The 18,694-nt window shown below is 41.6% G+C and overlaps 1 protein-coding gene across 4 annotated transcripts in view; it reads left to right on the top strand.

The window, feature by feature from the left end:
• Tbc1d5 (TBC1 domain family, member 5) overlaps window positions 1–18,694 on the top strand; it is a 448,076-nt gene that overhangs the window by 391,644 nt on the left and 37,738 nt on the right. For all 4 annotated transcript variants that reach the window (XM_030250062.1, NM_028162.4, NM_001285991.1 and 1 more), the window contains one exon: window positions 7,132–7,295. In XM_030250062.1, coding sequence (XP_030105922.1) covers window positions 7,132–7,295 — 164 coding nt within the window. The remainder of the gene's footprint in view (window positions 1–7,131; window positions 7,296–18,694) is intronic.

Raw genomic sequence — 18,694 nt, 5'->3', positions numbered from 1 at the left:
TTTCAGCACTTAGGAAGCTGAGGCAGGAGCACTGCCACAAGTGTGAGGCCAGAGTGAGCTATGTAGTAAGCGCCAGACTGCCCAGAGCTACAGAGCAAGCACTGGCTCGGAGCCAGGCATTGTCACAAGTGAATAAAACCAAACAAATTGTAAATAAAATAAAATGCACATACAGAGTTAGGTGTTGCATTCATATAAATCTACTTTAAATGGCTCCTTTGGCTCTGTGTGTGTGTGTGTGTGTGTGTGTGTGTGTGCGCGCGCACGCGCGTGTGTCTGTGTGTGTCTGCATGTCTGGTCTAAAATAAAATGCACATACAGAGTTAGGTGTTGCATTCATATAAATCTACTTTATAGAAATGGCTCCTTTGGCTCTGTGTGTGTGTGTGTGTGTGTGTGTGTGTTCGCGTGTGTCTGTGTGTGTGTGTCTGCATGTCTGTGTAGTCTTTTGGAAACAAGGTTTCTCTGTGTAGCAGCCCTGGCTGTTCTGGGACTCACTTTGAAGGCAGGCTGGCCTTGAAATGACAGAGGTCCTCCGGCATCTGCCTCCAAGTGCTGGGATTAAGGACATGTGCCATCATCACCAGGCTTTTCCAGTTTGTTCGTCAGTCAGTCAGTCAGTTTGTGTGAAATAGCAACTTTCTAAAATGCTGGTTACTATTATCTATATTTTCTTTGATACAAAATAGTCTTTATGAATAGATATTTACAGTTTAAAACAATAACAACAAACACAAAAAACAAACAAACAAATACACAAACCTTTTCCCCAGCATACTGCCCCTTAAGAAGCAGATAGTTGCCATTTAAAATCTTTATAACAGGTTTCCCTGTATGTAGGACATTTAAAAATGAACCCTTCCAGCACTCGGGAGGCAGAGGTAGGTGGGTTTCTGAGTTCGAGGCCAGCCTAGTCTACAAAGTAAGTTCCAGGACAGCCAAGGATACACAGAGAAACCCTGTCTCAGCCCCCACCCTCAAAAAAAAGGAACCCTTAATCATCTTAAGGTTCAATTTTAAGAAATTTACTGTTAAAATTGGGTTTAATTATAGTTAACACAAAATGTAAATATGTCAGTGCACTTTTCTCATAAAAAGTGTATCTCTTTCAAATTGTTGGTTTATGTTAGATGAATGTGTACTGTTATCTTTATAAAGGATTAGAAGAGAATAAGCTATACTCAAATGTAGTTAAAACAGTCGAAAGACTGTCTCTGAAAGAGCTTCCCCAGCAGACTTTACTGTATAAATGTCTTCAAAGAACTGCAGGAAGCCATGTGCAATAACTAGAAGAATAAAAAGTATCTTGTCATTGCCACCTCAAACTCTTTCTTCTAGTTTGTAAGGTGGGCTTTATATGCAAGATAGGCAGACTTTCAAGACAAGCCCAGAAGCAAGCCACAGCTTTTGGGACACTAAGACTTCTGAAAGAATTTCTCTGTAAATGCAGCCCCAAAAATCAAAATCAACTTTTCCAGATCCCTGCAATTTAAGAAAAGGTTTATAACAATCAGAAAAGCCTTTATTCAAGGAAAAAGGCTGACTCTCCTAACAGAGATCTTTGTAGCTGTGTAACTTGTAACATTCCACCCACCTCTATAAACCAGCACCCTCAAAGCCTTTACAAGAACAGAGTGGATGTGGAGGATCCTAAAAATCATGGTCCCACAAGTGAATTATCACTGTTTAATCAGTCAACAAGTCTTCCAAAAGGCTTATCTCCATGTGACCAGGTGCTTTATGGGAGACCATATCATAAGGTACCTGGGGAAACAGTTGCTTGAAATCCATAAACACTACAACTGCCCAGCTACAGTACCAGTTAGAAACAAGTAGACGCTGGCTGAGAGACTAAGAAGGTCAGAGGTCAAAATCCAAAAATGACTTAAATTTATGAATAAGTTGTCAAGAAGGGGCTCTCAAAAGTTCCAACATATTCTGGAAGGCCACAGGTGTGAGCAGCATTGTGTTTTTATCCAGGAAAGGCTCAAGACATGCATGGTCTCTCGACGCTGCATGAACTTGAGCCTCTGCATGATCAAGAATGATGGCTACAGCAGTTATAAACTGCCTGCTGGGATAGTCACAGTGCATCCTAACACCCACAGAACCCTGGCAAGGACTAAGTACAGACTCAATACATTTAAGAAAAGAAAATCGTGTCTATTTATAGACCACTAACGTAACCAAGCAAAGGTTTTATTGACCACACAAAATGGAGATGGCCTTTAGAATTATTTTAATAAAGTCACTAATACAACAGCAGATAGCAAGATAAGTGGATTCAGGAGGTAGAGTTGTATGGAGTCTGATTTCCAGAGTCACCACTTTATGTCTAATTGTCAATAGAAATCGTTAGGCATGCAGAACATAAAGCAGGAAAGTGTGACTCATACCTGTGTAAAAGCAGTCAACGGATTGTCTGGGAGAAAACATCCACATTAGACTTGCTAGAAAAAGCCCTTACTACTATAAAGGTGTTCAACCATTGTAAGGACAAAATGGATGGAAACAGGGTCTCACCAAAGAGAGAGCATCATACATGAGTTAGTTTTGAAGAATCTGATATTTAGGAGTTGAAAACTACAACAACTAGAGTGAAATTTTTACTTCTGAAGTTCAACATTAGATTTGTGCTGACAGAATACAGACTCAGACGTTTTGAATATGTATCAATTGAGAGTATCCACTTGGAGGATGAGAAGACAAAGTGAAAGATAAATGAATGGAGTCAAAACTGTGCAGGGCACCATTAGTAATAACAATGTACACACAGCGGGAACCAGAACAAAAGGGAGAGAGTGAAAGGTAGAGTGAAATGACAGAAATATCCCATTGTTTTATGAAAAGCACTCATCTGTACATCAAAACAGGTCAGGTAACTACAAGTAGCTTAAACTCAGATAGACACTTCGTAGCCAACTATCAATAGTGGTGAGATACAGTTCAGGTGAAAGAGCTCTTATCTTTCTGCACAAAATTTTTCATTTGATCCCAGCACCAAATAACTCTTGACATGGTGCCTGGGATGGTTTTTATATTCTGGTCCCAGGGAGTGCCACTATTAGAAAGTATGGCCTTGTTGGAGTAGGTGTGTCACTGTGGGTGTGGGCTTTAAGACCCTCATCCTAGCTGCCTGGAAATCAATATTCTACTATCTTCCTTGAGATGAAGATGTAGAACTCTCAGCTCCTCCTGCACCATGCCTGCCTGAACACTGCCGTGCTCCCACCTTGATGATAATGAACTGAACCTCTGAACCTGCAAGCCAGCCCCAGTTAAATGTTCTCCTTGTAAGACTTACCTTGGTCATGGAGTCTATTCACAGCAAAAAAAAAAAACAAAAAACAAAAAAAAAACTTAACAGCAGTTGTTCTCAGGGACTGGGGTATAGCTGTGATGGGCCTGACCATGTTTTTGTTTGGAAGAATGTGGATTTGGGGGCTTTGGATTTTGAAAGCCATGGTTTGTTTTAGGTGGTGCTTAATGAGCCACCCTTGGAGGAATATGGAAGACTTTGTTGCTATAAGTTATTTGAACTGTGCAGACCTGGCCCAAGAGGTTTCAGTGGAGAAGAACTTCAGTGTGTAGCCTAGAGACTGTTTTTGTAGTATTTTGGTAAAGAATGTAGCTGCCTTTGCCCTTGTCTGAAGAGTCTGCCTGAGGCTAAAGGGAAGAGACTTAGATTAATTTCATTGGGAAAGGAAGTCTGAGAAATGCCCCTCATAGACTTTGTTCTCTGGTTAAGTCTCATAAAGAGCACTTGAAACAAGAGTAGCAAGCTGAGAAAGAAAATATGTGGTTCAAGAATTAAAGGGACTCCAGGAAGTGAAATGGAGCTGGATCCTGTGTTCAAGGATATTAAATTGAATTAAGGGTCAAGCTCCCACTGAGCAAAGTTTAGGTCCAGGTTTGGCAGAACAGGCCTTTAATCCCAGGAGCAAAGGCAAGCGGATCTGACTTCAAGGACAGCCTTGAACAGAGCTAGGTGGAGAAAAGCTTAAATCTAGGCATGGTAGTACATGCCTTTAATCCCAGCATTACAGGAGAAAGAGCCATGCAGATCTCTTGAGTTCAAGGTCAATCCACAGAACAAGTTCCACAACAGCCAAGCTTAGACAGTAAAGGAGTTGGAAAACAAAGCTGGTTATAATATAATAGAACAAGGGGCCATGTTTTGCCCCATCAAGCAGGAGAACTTAGCACCTTTGGTTATGTGGCTCTGGCTTTAGAGTCAAGAATAGTAGGGACTACTGGGACAATTGATGCTGGTTAGCTGGAGCTAAGAAATTAGCAGTGATTAAGAAGAGACCAACATCACTGAGGTGAAACCTCTTGGGAAGTGTTTTCTGAGAGCACAAAAAAAAATAAGCTGTGTTCCAGAGATAGCCAAAGTTGTGCCTCATACTGCAGCTGTACTTGGTAATATGCAAGAGTCACCCAGATGGTACTGGTTTTGAAGGCATGAAGAGATCATGAAGAGCAGCTGGGGCTTGGCACTGCGAGAGGCCATGAAAGGCCATTGGTGAAATTACAGCCTCAGTTGCAGTTGGTGGCCCAGGACTGAAGGGGTCATGCAAAGGAGTTGAGACTGGGCACCATGAAGAGAACTTATGACAGGCTATTGCTGAAGCCTAGTTGCAGCAGGAGACCCCAGTGTATTGATGATCCCAGTGCCATGAGATGATCACCAAGAAGAGCAGCAACAGTGGAGTGGATCAACCTGAGCTTAGAGTGCTACAGAGGGTAGAGTTGGAGAAGTGACATCAGCCCTTTGGAGGGGCCCATAAGATCATATGTGGATCCCAGACATTGAAACAAAAAGCTGTAACACTGAAGTTGCCTTGGAGACTCCAAGATTTTCAAGATACCAGAGCCATAGGGTATCTGCTGAAGAAAACTGCTAACAAGGATTGGAACCAGCCCCAGAGAAAGAAGTCTGTTGTTGCAGTCAACAAAGATGAAAAAGGAGTGGAGATCTGAAGACCACTTTGACATCAGACATGGAAGTGCAGAGTTTGGAGTTTGCTCAGCTGGTTTCCTGGTACTTAAAAAACACTGAATTGCACATGTTAAAATGAAAAATGCATATGTTATGATATACGAACATATGCCATAACATATAAACAAAGTTATTTCTTAGAAGGTAACTTTTCACATTTAGTCTGATACACTATGGATGTGTCTAGATGTTGTTGGTTATGATTTTCAAAATAAAATTAATAGATGGTTCCCTGAATCTTTTTCCTTCCAGATAGATCCTCGTCTATGGGGTTTTGCCATAAACAAATAACCCAGTGACTAACCCAGCCTAAAGTCCTGAAGTAGATAGGAGCCTAGGAAGTAAAAAGGAGGGAAGGCCAGGGTGCGGTAGGGTAGAATGTTCCTGTTTGGGCCTAAAGCCAGTATACGATGCTTCTAGGGCTAAGAGAGCCTGTTTTCTCTGCCCTTTTCTAGCTCAGAGGACCTTGTACTGAACTTGAAATTGTTGTAACCCCCAATTTACTGATACTAGAGACACTTTGGTGTTGTGTACAGACAGTTTGCCTCTGCGTTCCCCCTGCACGCCCCTCCACCAGAGACTCCCATCCTTACTCCCCCCCACCAACAGCCCCCCACACACACACACACACACAAGCACAATGATATGCAGACAGCTGGTTTCTGTGCTGAGTCCTCCTTCAGCAGCCCCTCCCCTCCTCTAGCATTAGAATGGCACTGCCTCTCTGTCTCCAAAAACCAACAGCCAACACTCCTGATCACTCCCCAGGTGCCTGTCCTTGAGACCTTAGAGAAATAACAAACTCAAGGGAGACCATGGAAAAAGTAAAAGGTAAACAGAGGTCAGGTCACAGACAGTTACGACTAACCATAAAATTAGTTCTTGAACAGGCACCCATTAACCCCCCTCCCACCTCAGTACTGTTCCACCCTCTACTCGCCTTTTCTGTGAATATTCATACTATTCCTATGTATATAAACCCAATGTTTTCTGGACTCAGGGTCCATTGCCAGCATTCATGCAGTGAGTGCTAGGTGGGTGAACCAAGTTTGAACTTGAAAATAAAAGGCTTTTGCGAGTTGCAGCAGACTTTGCAATTCTTGGGCTTGTCTGGGTTTCCCGTGAACTCAGGGCACAACAAAATTGCAGTATTGCTCATTACAGACTCAGTTGTTGAGGTGGAATTAGAAACAAAAAAAAAAAGCTTGTGGGGAAAACCGTTATGCAAAAGGACAAGGATTGGGCAAAGGGGGTGGTGTCAAAGCAGAACACAGACCGACAGAAGATTCCTGTGAGGGGACCTCTGGGTGGAAATGGGGAGTTCCTGCTGCCATGCACCCTGTGGGAACCACCTCAGGAAGAGCATGCATTCCATTTAAACACTGAATAGATCACAGATAATCTGGGGAGGGGAGCATCGTTACTTCTCTTGGCTTGCCATCCACCCCTTGCCTCCAGGTGACACCCACTGTGTATCCCTGGTACCTGATACAAAGGAAGCTGCAGAGGAAGCCGGCTGTTCTAAGGTCAGGGACAGAAGACTCAGGTAGATAACTGCTAGTCCAACTATAACTCAGTAGTACCTTTTGTACCTAGTCATCCAGGAGAGAAGATGGATGGCCATATGGGGGCTGAGGATCCCTGATGCCATCACTCAAGTCAGGGCACAGACCTAGTGAAAGGCACTATGAAACAGCACTTGAGCGCACTTCAAGATTCTATGGTAGGCTTGGGGTTGCCATATAGCTCTCCCAAAAAAAGAAGCACTTTGAAAACTTTTGCTGAAAGAATTACAGTTTTGCATCGTATTCATGTATGGTATAGTAGCTTCTGCATCCTCAGTTAAGGAGTCATCTAACTGCTGAAAGAAATTTCAGCTACTTAAAATTAACCCTTCACCACAGAAAATTAGAATCTCGTTAGGCTTCCTTTTAAAACATGCCTGGACTATGCAGGATACATTACATATAGAAAACTATACTGGTACTTCATTGTTTTAAAAATAGCACCTTTATGCTAACATTGTGAGAAAGTGACTTCCTAGCTAATCATGATTTATTGAAGTGAGTTATAGTCAATGACTCAGTGATGATCTGGTGTTTAATTGTTGCCATTTAATTTTCTTACAGGGCAAAGTTCGAAAACCATCAGTTCATCTCCAAGTATCGAGAGTTTGCCTGGGGGAAGAGAATTCACTGGCTCTCCACCTCCATCCGCTACTAAAAAGGATTCCTTTTTCAGCAACATCGCACGTTCCCGTTCACACAGCAAAACCATGGGCAGGAAAGAGTCTGTAAGTGTCTAAGGACAGCTTGCTTTCAGTCTCTGGATTTTCCCTAGAGGAGGGCACCTCTTACACCCACTTTTGTAAAACTCATGAAGGTTTTACCAACTAGAACACACTATTTTTTCAAAAGTATGTCAGTGTTATCATTATCATTTAGCAATATTTTAAGGCCTCGATCTTTGTTACCTGGGGAAAACAGAAACATCTATTCAAAATAAGTGGGCTGTTTTCCAAGTCCTTCATGTATCTTTTATTAAAATTGCCATATTTCGAGATATAGCCCAGCATTGGTCATTACAGCTCTGTTGTGCAGGGGGCAGGCCTGAGCTAGAGTTAGAGCTAGAGGCTCACTACTGAATCGCACCTACAAAGAAAAGGAAGCGCTACGCCGGGACAGGAACGCTCCGTCTGTCCTCAGCCATCTTCTCCAGTTGTACACTTCCGTGTCACCATCCTTCTAAACGTTTTAAGTACATGTTGTTGATGAGAGACTATGACACTTGAAAAAACAATACAAGATAATCTTTGCGTTTTAAAGTAGTATTAAACCTTAGAAATACAACAGTTTCCCTATATGAACCACATTTCTGTTATGGTGAGGGTTTTTGTTGTTTGGCTGATGCATTCATTTTTATTTTATGTTTTGGAGTTTTTGCTTGCATTGCATGTATGATCACTATATATGTGCCTGGTACCCTCAGATGCCTGTCAGGTACCCTGGAACTAGAGTTACAGGTGACCTTAGGCCACTATGTAGGCACTGGGAACAGAGCCTGGGTCCTCTGCAAGAGCAAATGCCAGTGCTCTTAACCACTGAGCCACTACTCAGCCCCTCTATCGTAGTGTTTTCAATAATCCTTGAAATTCCATAAAGTGTATACACTACCTTAATAATCTAGTCTTAATCTGAATTTTTAATTTTTTACTTTTGAGATTGTAATATAATTGCATCATTCCCCCGTTCCATTTCCTCCCTCCAAACCATCCTAGGTACCCATCCTTGCTCTCTTTTACGTTCATGGCCTGGTTTTTTTTCATAATAGTTGCTGTCTTTGTGTTTCATTGCTGTGAAGAGACACCATGACTGTGGAAGCTCGTGTAAAGGAGAACAGTTAGTTGGGGCTGGCTTACAGGTTCAGAGGTTCAGTCCATATTGTCCTGGCAGGAAGCATGGCACACAGTACTAGGTTTCTTTTCTCTGCCTAACAGAAAACTGGAACTTTAGTTCTCTGAAAAGTGTAAAGTGGTATCTCTAGACCAAGAGAGGTCAGATATTGTCCGTGGGGGACTCTGCTATGGACAGGGATGATCCTTGTGTTCAAATCCTAGCTGGAGGAGCTCCCACCTCATCCTCCTCCACTTGCTTCCCAGTGTGTGAGCATGCGCACACATACCACAAATGTTGTCTTCAGGAGGTCTCCAAGGAGGCATCCAGGTGCTATGACAGTAGGCCCAGCTGTCACAAGGCACCATCCAAACACAGTGCTTCCTTGTAGCTCTTCTGTGGTCCATACAGCCAAGAATCATGCAGTGTGGTAATGAAAGACAAAATAGAAAAAGGCAACTAAAAGAGAATATGAAAATTTGTGTGTGTGTACATCTATCCAGCAGCATCCATGAGGAATTGAATCTGGGATGTGCTCCTGGTACTGAAGTCTGTAAATGTCCAAACCCCTAGATAGAGTCATCTAGTGTTGGGGTATGCACACTTTCACATATATATCAAATCATGTCTATATCATTGTGAATGCTATGTAAATTGGATGCTGTTGAAGAAATAGTAAGCTAAAAGTCCATTCATGTTCAGTACATACACTTTTTAAAAATAATTTCTAGTGACAGTTGATCAAATCCAGAGATACAGAACCTGGAGCTGTGGAAGGCTGACTGTGATTCTTTCAGAGAACACAAACATGAGGGCAGCTACTAGAAATAAAATATAAAAATATAGTATCCAAACTTTAAAACTTAGCAGAAGAATTGGAAAAATAAAACTGAGGAAAATCCCCCAAAAAATAAAGACCTGAAATGAGATTGAAGTAGTGGATAAGAAAAATAGGGTAGGGACTCCAGGTGAATGAAAGTCTAAAGATGTGTATCCAGAAAGAACGCCAACAATAAAGGAGAGGGAGTAACTATAAATATAATTCAAAGGGCTGGAAGGTGCCTCAATGGGTAAGGTGCTTGTCCTGGATCCATGATGACGTGAGACCCATCCCCAGAGTCAGACAGGATGCCCTTGAGGGCCAAACAAACCAGCAAAAGACCTCACCTCCAAAACCACCGAGGGAGCACATGACACCCTGGGTGTCCTTATGACTATCCATGCGTCCAATTCAAGGTGTGCTTCTACTATTTTAAATATGAATCATGCGATTGAATTTCCTACAAACACAAAGAAACACTTTTCACATTTATATTCAGAACTAAAAAACGTCACAAGAGAGAACACAAGAAATCTTAGAGACTTAAAGTGCTGAGTGACAAGAAAGATTTCTAAGCAAAGATCAAGAACCAGAATGCCACAGACTTATCTATAGCGATACCAAAAGCCACATAGTGGACCGTTACTTTGAGTGTTCTGGAATGGATTCATGTCCCACCCAGCTAAACTACTATTGTGGTTTAAGTCTGAAATGTCCCTTAATGGCACAGATCGTGAAGGTGAGGTTATTTGATCATGATGGTGCCAACCTCATCTGTGGATCAATCCTTATGTGTCTATAGCTGAGTGGACTAGTAGGAAATGGGGCTTGGTTTAAGAAAGAAATCAATGGGCATCCAGCTTGGAAGGACATATCTTGTTCCCAGTCCCTGTTTCTCATACTCTGAGTGTTTCCAAATACCAAGTGTATATACGTTTTATAAAGTAAGCCTGTTAGCTGTTAATCTAGACCAACTTATGCTGTAACTATTGAGAAACTAGCATGTGCGAATGGTACATGTACTCAGACAAAGAGGAGCAAACTGGCAGTGGCCAGGAGAGCTAATTCTCATTCTTACATCTGGGGAATCAGTAAAGAACACCCTCTAGAAGAAAATGAGACCTAAGCAACCTAAGCTAGAGATAAAAGTCAGAGCACAGGCGCGAGAGCATTAAAGCTTGTTGCTTCTAGAATGCAGAAAGTAGAAAGTGGGGTTGTGAGAACTGCTTCTCACAACAAGCCTGTAGCACTGAAAGGCTCCAAGAGGAGCCCCTCGCTCAGGCCTCAGGACAATAGCGGACACCCAAGAACTCACGCAGACCGAGCTTGTTGCAAACCACACGAGGCTTTATTCGGAGAAAGCCAGAGCTCTGGGGACGACTCATATCCCACGCAGGGGTAGAGGAGTCAACCTCTAGGGGAAAGAATTCCCAGTTTTTATAGGCCCTCAGAGGGGAAAGGAGAAGGGGGAGAATAGGGGATTTCCAGATCTAAACAATATCTATTCTAAAATGATTGATTCCTCAAGAAATGGGTATGGGAGGGAAACAAGAAAAGAATCTAATAAAGGTGCAGCAATGGGCACACACCTGATCAGAACATTGGCAGGCACACAGGTTCGAGGAGTGGCCAGAGCATTGTGCACCTTTATTTTTCTAAATCAGTGAAGCCAGTTCTACTAACAATAAAATCTATTTTACCAATTTCAGGGCTTCTATGACCTTTTACATTCTGCCAGGATCTTTCAGCACCACCTGATTTCTCAAGACCTACATATGTAGAATACGCTACCATAATGAAGTAGGATATGTATGTATTTGAAGAGCTAGAATATGAAAATGATAAATGAGAAAAGCATATAGAGATTTGTTTCGTTTGTGTTATATTTGGTGGCATCTGGTTTGGTCTATGATGCTAGTTAATTACTTCTGAGGATAATAGTATAACATAAAATTGAGAGGTTGAACCATTGGAGAAATAGGTTAAGTCTAATTCCTCACATAGATATACTGTAAATTGAATATACTACACATAAGGTACATAGCCATGGCAGTACCAGTTATCAGTCAAAATTTATTATGTCTCAACTTGAGGAGAAGTGGTAGTCTTCAAGAGAGAAGGCTCTTGCTCTTCTAATCCAGCAGTTTTAGTATTTTAGAAAATAATGTTATAGTCAGTGGTTCCCACCACAGGAGTACATCCATGTCCCCTGGGACCTGTCACCTGGATGACTAGTTCTGTCCAGTATATTGAAAGTATAGATGACTGATAGGTATGGACACTGCAAAATCATACATGTCTCATTTGGCACAATGAACTACAAGGTCTACCACTCAAGCCAGGAAGTGTAAACTTGAATTATGAGTGAGGTGAAAGATTGTATTGATTAACCTTCTGAGATTGATGGTTATTAAAGGAAAACAGTACACAATTAGAAGATGTACAGGCCCATAACTGGAAATCTTTCTCCCCTGGGAGCTCCAAGTCGTAGTACCTACCATCACTGTGCCCCAAGTCGTAGTACCTACCATCACTGTGCCCACCTTTCTTTCATTTCCAGCCTCATTTTGTTACAAGGATATTCCATGACTTCAAAAAGCTCCAAATAGTTTTCCTTTAATTCATTCTTATTGGTTCCTTATGCAAGTAAGTGGCATGAGTTGAAGCAATAACAAGCCTTACTTTGAGTGCTCTACTTAAGACTGTGTGGTGCCTTTCAGATTACAAGACTCCATTTGAAGTGGCCTGGCACAAAGAGATTGTTATCAGTTGGAAAAAGGTTAAATAAGCAGAAGACAGACATCCAAAGACGAACTCATCATAGCAAACAGCGTACGTGTGGCAAAATCTGCTTTAATGCTGTTTTAAAATTGGCCCATGTATTTCATATTCTGGACATGCGTCACATGTGTCATCTAAAGCCTTCCTGTGTTCCACAGGCTGGTAGGCCATGGTGCAAATAAAAGGAGGCAAAACTGAGCTATACCTTTAAAGAGGTAAAGTTATAAAAGGCCTAACTTTCGGGGTGTTACACGCTATTCCTAAAAGGAAAATCACAGCGAGGGGCATCATTATGCTTCTTTAATAGAACGTGGAAGCAGCACAGTGTTTTTATTTTTTTTTTTATTATCAGTAGTACCTACCGTGGTGCCAGGTGTGGTAATGCCTGCATCCTGGCACTCCAGAGGCAGAAACAGAACAGTAAGTTCCATGCCAGTCTGGGCTACAGCTTGAACAGCACTGAGTGACTCTGTATCAAAAAAAGGAAAACATCACCATGGTTTTGATCATTGTTTTGTATTTTGAAGAGAAATTTCCTTCTCCTTCCCCTAGAATTGGGAACAAAACACCCATGGAAGGAGTTACAGAGACAAAGTTTGGAGCTGAGATGAAAGGATGGACCATCTAGAGACTGCCATATCCGGGGATCCATCCCATAATCAGCTTCTAAATAGCTAGAAAAGAAGGTTTACCTCATTAAATTGAGATTTTAATTAAGTTCTGATATTTTGCCTTATTTTACATGCCGACACCTAGTTTTTAGTTCTAGAAATCTTTGTGTTGGCCACGTGTTTGACTGTTAAGTGAGTTGTGCTTGTTTAGTCATGATCTACTCTCATTATCACCTGTTCCTAAGAGATTTTGCTAAGATTTAAGGATAGAGAAAATAAATAATAAGGGAAAATGCTAAAACTGATATACTAACCAGGAGCAATTTTTAAACTCCTAATGAATTGCAAGGTATTTTGTCTTGCTTTGTGATGATTACATACCAACCTCCAATAATCTAAGCATGTCTGTGATTCAGGGTCCTCTACAAAGCATATGAAATCAGAATGTCTGCACTACACAGAGTAGATGACTTGGTCCCCCGACATGCAAGAGCATAGGGCAGCTGCCAGGAGTGCTCAACGCAGGTGGTGGGGATCCTCTTAGTGCACTTTGGTAGCTTAAAAATGATCATATTAATAGAATTTAATATCTTAGCATTAGTTAATCCATCAGCGTAATCTTAGTCATGACACAGTGAAATGAAGAAAGATTAAAAGGAGTACTTACTCTGGAAGTATAGCCAGCTTGATCATTGTTTACTCCATATTCTAGAATTGGAATTATGAACATTTTATCTATATAAGGAATGTCTAAAAAATTGTCCTATAGTAAATTTTTATGGTAAAGCGGAATAATAAGTAAATAAAAATATCTCATCAATACAAGAGTCATTAGACTCTTGTAGCGTCTGTTGACACTATAGAAGCAGCCATACCCTCTTGTGGGAGATCCCCAGCAGGCTTGCTTTCTCCTCCTGTTGGCCAGAATTAAACTCTGTGTTCACCCTTCTAGGCACTGTTAAGATGGAAGTTTAACATGAAGAACTCTAACTGTGATGAGGCTGTGAGGGGAGGGTATAATGGGCGGCCAACAACTGGCTGGACAGTTGCTTTCCAGACTGGCTGATCCTGTCCTTCTCTGAAGCATTTAAATTAAAAGAAAATTTTTGTTTTAATAAGGCAGCTTTTAGGGCTCCATTTTCAGGCTTTGAGGTATGTTGGTGATGTAGAAGAGAAAGTGAACAGAGTGGCTTTCCTGAAGCACCAATACACTTTCCTACTTAATGTAGTTTATGGACATAAATAGATACAAATCAACTTAGATGCCACAACTGGTTTTTAGCTTTTTAGAAGACTTACTTAAGAATTTTAATCTAATTTCAATCTAATTTCAAGTTAATTCATATATTTGTGGTATGACATTAAATTAGTTGTTTGAACTTTGTTCATAGTCTCTCTGCCGGTGAGTCAGCTAAGGTCTGAGAGACTAGACTTAGACTCTTGTGCGTGACTTCTGTCTTTGTAGTCTCTCCATTCATGTAATTCCACCACAGAGGCATGGGGTGGCAGAAGGAGCATTTTCACAAGCTGTCTGCACAGTGCAGAGTGTGCTATCTTGAGTTTGCTTTTCTAAGTGGGATTTTAAATCTGGCTTTTATCTTCTTACTGCCTCGATAAATTTATTTAATCCCAACACACACTCACACACACACACACACACAGAGAGAGAGAGAGAGAGAGAGAGAGAGAGAGAGAGAGAGAGAGAGAGAGAGAGAGAGAGACTCATAGAAAATGTATTGCTGCCCCTTAACTGTTAAGTTCATGGGCAGGATGCTACCCTTAGGGATACAGTAAGACGATCATCCCCTCCTGGTTGGTCTTCTTCCCCTGTCGTCTCTCTTCATCTCCATCAACTCTGGAGGACGCAGAGATGCCAGATTGTACCCACAGTGAACGCTGCCTGGAGGCATAGACACAAATTGAGGAGAGCTGAAGTCAAACAGTTGGATGTGTTAGCAGCGCCTGGCCAGCGATTCCTATAGGTTTGAATCACGCTAGATTAAATATGTCATTGATAACATTTGCTTACTTCCAATGGCCTTTCTGGAAACTTAATATTTATGTGTTCTTAAAAAGCGACACTGAACTGTAGTATTTGTTCCCTAAATTACACATGTGCCAGATAAAGGAGGAGAAGAGAGCTCTCAGCTACTCTGTGCAGATGAAAGTTGGCCGAGGCTAAAAGTCATATTCTGGAGGTTATAATGCTGTCTCCCTATTTGCCCTTAGTATCTAACTGTGATTTTAAAAACAAACAAAAAACAACAACAACAAAAACTGTCCTGAGCACCTAATTTTTTATGTTTAACTTTTCCAGAAAGTTACATTAATCTACAGGGCTTTCGTCCAGAAAGAATGAAAGTGCTGATCTCATCAGAGGATCTTCAGGCCTAGTAACAGTAGGGCAGGTCTGGAAGGAACCTTTGCAGCTGCTTCACCTAACTGAGCTGAGTTCCTATCCACAGACTTGCTCCAGAGTTTGAAAGTGCCTACTAAGGTGAATTCTATTCTCCCTCCTCTTAGCTGTCTGCTTCACGGTGCTCAGGTCAAAAATGTATATAGTCACAAGTCTCACAGCAGCATGACAGAAAGGGCAGGTGACAGCCCATGCTCTGCTCGATGAGCCACAAACCCAGCATATCCTGGGAGCTCACTGGCCTGGAGGGGGAATAGTTCCACATAACAATCCTCCAACTCTCATGTCCCCAAGAGGATGTCCCCACCCCCACCAGACAGGCCTCCCCACTCCCTGGGGCTTCATGTCTCTGGAGGGTTAGGCACATCTTCTCTCACTGAGGCCAGACCAGGCAGTCCTCTGCTGTATACGTGTCAGGGGCCTTGGACCAGCTAGTGTATGCTGCCTGGTTAGTGGCTACGTGTCTGAAAGAGCTCAGAGGTCAGGGTTAGTTGAGACTTCTGGTTTTCCTATGGGGTCACCCTCCTAGGTGGAGAGTCTCTTAACGCCTACCCCCACAGCCTACATGCTTATTCCAACAAGGCCACCCTCCTAATAGTGTCACTTCCCATGGGCCAAGCATATTCTAACCAACATAGTGACGTAGGTCAGTCAAACCACCTCTCATATGCAGGACCCTGAGCTCCTTTGAAAAGGAAATTAGACAGGCATACCATGTTTTTCTCTCAACAAAATGAGCACATCTACTTTTGCATATAATTAAGACTTAAATTTCAAAAGTGGTCTATTTAGAAAACATTTAAATGCTGGACCTTGCATTTTATTGAAGATACTGTTTTTATTTAGGATGTTGTGAGCTACATATGAGAGAAATTCTGACTCATTCCAGTATCTACAAAAGTTATTAGCTGTAAATGAGTCGGCAGGAATTCTTATTCATGGGTATCTGGAAATTATCATTAGAGCAGCACAGTGAGCAGAGCGCAATCAGCATCTACAGAGCGGTCCCTGACCGCAGTATGGACTGTGGGTTTTGGTCATACAGATACTCAGTTAAAGGGTTTTTTTAATTAGATATTTTCTTCATATACATATAAATTTCCAATGCTATCACGAAAGTTCCCTATACCCTCCCGACACCCTGCTTCCCTACCCACCCACTCCCACTTCTTGGCCCTGGCTTTCCCCTGTACTGGAGCATATAAAGTTTGCAATACCAAGGGGCCTCTCTTCCCAGTGATGGCCAACTAGGCCATCTTCTGCTACATATGCAGCTAGAGACAAGAGCTCTGGGGGTACTGGTTAGTTCATATTGTTGTTCCACCTATAGGGAACAGACCCCTTCAGCTCCTTGGGTGTTTTCTCTAGATTCTCTATTGGGGACCCTATCTTAGCTCCAAACTTTGTCTCTGTAACTCCTTTCATGGGTATTTTTTCCCTATTCTAAGGAGGAACGAAGTATCCAACCATTGGTCTTCCCTCTTCTTGATTTTCTTGTTTTGCAAATTTTATCTTGGATGTTCTATGTTTCTGGGCTAATATCCACTTATCAGTGAGTGCATATCTAATGACTTCTTTTGTGATTGTGTTACCTCACTAAGGATGATATCCTCCAGATATATCAAGATATGATGATATCCTCCAGATATATCATCTTATAGATAACTGTGAGCATCCACTTCTGTATTTGCCAGGCACTGGCATAGCCTCATACAAGACAGCTATAATAGGGTCCCTTCATCAAAAACTTGCTGGCATATGCAATAGTGTCTGGGTTTGGTGGCTGATTATGGGATGGATGGATCCCTGGGTGGGGCAGTCTCTGGATAGTCCATCCTTTTGTCTTAGCTCCAAACTTTGTCTCTGTAACTCCTTTCATGGGTATTTTTTCCCTATTCTAAGGAGGAACGAAGTATCCAACCATTGGTCTTCCCTCTTCTTGATTTTCTTGTTTTGCAAATTTTATCTTGGATGTTCTATGTTTCTGGGCTAATATCCACTTATCAGTGAGTGCATATCTAATGACTTCTTTTGTGATTGTGTTACCTCACTAAGGATGATATCCTCCAGATATATCAATTTGTCCAAGAATTTCATAAATTCATTGGTTTTAATAGCTGAATAGTACTCCATTGTGTAAATGTACCACATTTTCTGTATCCATTCTTCAGTTGAGGGACATCTGGGTTCTTTCCAGCTTCTGGCTATTATAAATAGGACTGCTATGAACATAGTGGAGCATGTGTTCTTATTACCAGTTGGAACTTCTTCTGGATATATGCCCAGGAGAGGTATTGCTGGATCTTCCGGTAGTACTATGTTGAATTTTCTGAGGAACTGCCAGACTGACTTCCAGAGTGGTTGTACCAGCTTGCAATCCCTCCAGCAATGGAGGAGTGTTCCTCTTTCTCCACATCCACGCCAGCATCTGCTGTCACCTGAATTTTTGATCTTGGCCATTCTGACTGGTGTGAGGTGGAATCTCAGGGTTGTTTTGATTTGCATTTCCCTGATGATTAAGGATGTTGAACATTTTTTCAGGTGCTTCTCAGCCATTCGGTATTCCTCAGGTGAGAATTCTTTGTTTAGCTCTATACCCCATTTTTTTAATGGGGTTATTTGAATTTCTGGAGTTTTAGAAGCTCCCCAGTGTCTTCAAGGACTCACACTTTCTCTGTACTATGCTTAAGATAGGCTCTATCTGGGTTCAAAGCATTTAAAGGCACCATATCCAGAGAAGAAAGAATCTGTGTATTCCTGGGCATCCTCCTAACTGTTCATACGGAATCTCCAGTTAAGCTTGAAGTAAGCATTGAGTTTGTTTGTTCGTTCATTTGTTTGAATCAGTATCAAGCAATATGTGAAATATGGTAAAAAAAAATTCTTTATCTGAAATTCAACTTTAATTGTTCTGTTTCTTATTGTTAGTGGTTTGGCTTGGGTTTGGTTTGGCTTGGGTTGGGTTGGGTTTCCCCAGTGTGTCACAAGTTAGAGTAATTTGAGAAGAGGAAGCTTCACCTGAGAAAATGCCCCAACCAGATTGGCCTGTGGGCACATTTAGTGGGAAGTGTCCTGATTAATGATTGGTATGGGAGGGCCCAGATTAGTGTGGACAGTGCCGCCCATGGGCTGGTAATCCTGAATGTTGTGGCTAAGTGAGGCATGAGTGACTAAGCAGCCAGCAGCGCTCATCCAGTGCCTTCTGCTTCCATTCCTGTCTTTAAGTTCCTGCCTTGACTTTATGCCTGCCTTCTCTCAGCAATAGATGGTTACCTGGAAGTGTGGCATGAAAGAAACTGTCCTCTCTGAGCTGCTTTTCGTAGTGGTAATTATCACAACAGAAACCCTGAGACAGGGTTCTTATTCCCAAATGACAAAATGACAAAAACATTTTTAGAACTCCCCAAAACCTAAATTCCTAGCTGAGGCTCTGCCATTCCCTCTACAATGAAGACTTCTTGCAAATAGCTAATTTTGCAGAAAATAATATAAGCTTGGTTGTAAGGGATATATTCTGATAAACAATTATCTTCACATTTTGACTCTTAAACTTACATTCAATCTAGAAATTTAGGAAATTGCATCACTATATGTAGGTTTAGATTTTGGGTTCAACTTATTAATATTACCTGATTAAACTAAATGTTTTTATTACCATTACATTTTACATTT

The sequence above is a fragment of the Mus musculus genome, chromosome 17 (genome assembly GCF_000001635.26).
Source record: "Mus musculus strain C57BL/6J chromosome 17, GRCm38.p6 C57BL/6J".
Taxonomy (NCBI): Eukaryota; Metazoa; Chordata; class Mammalia; order Rodentia; family Muridae; genus Mus; species Mus musculus.
This window is presented reverse-complemented; position numbering and strand designations above follow the sequence as displayed.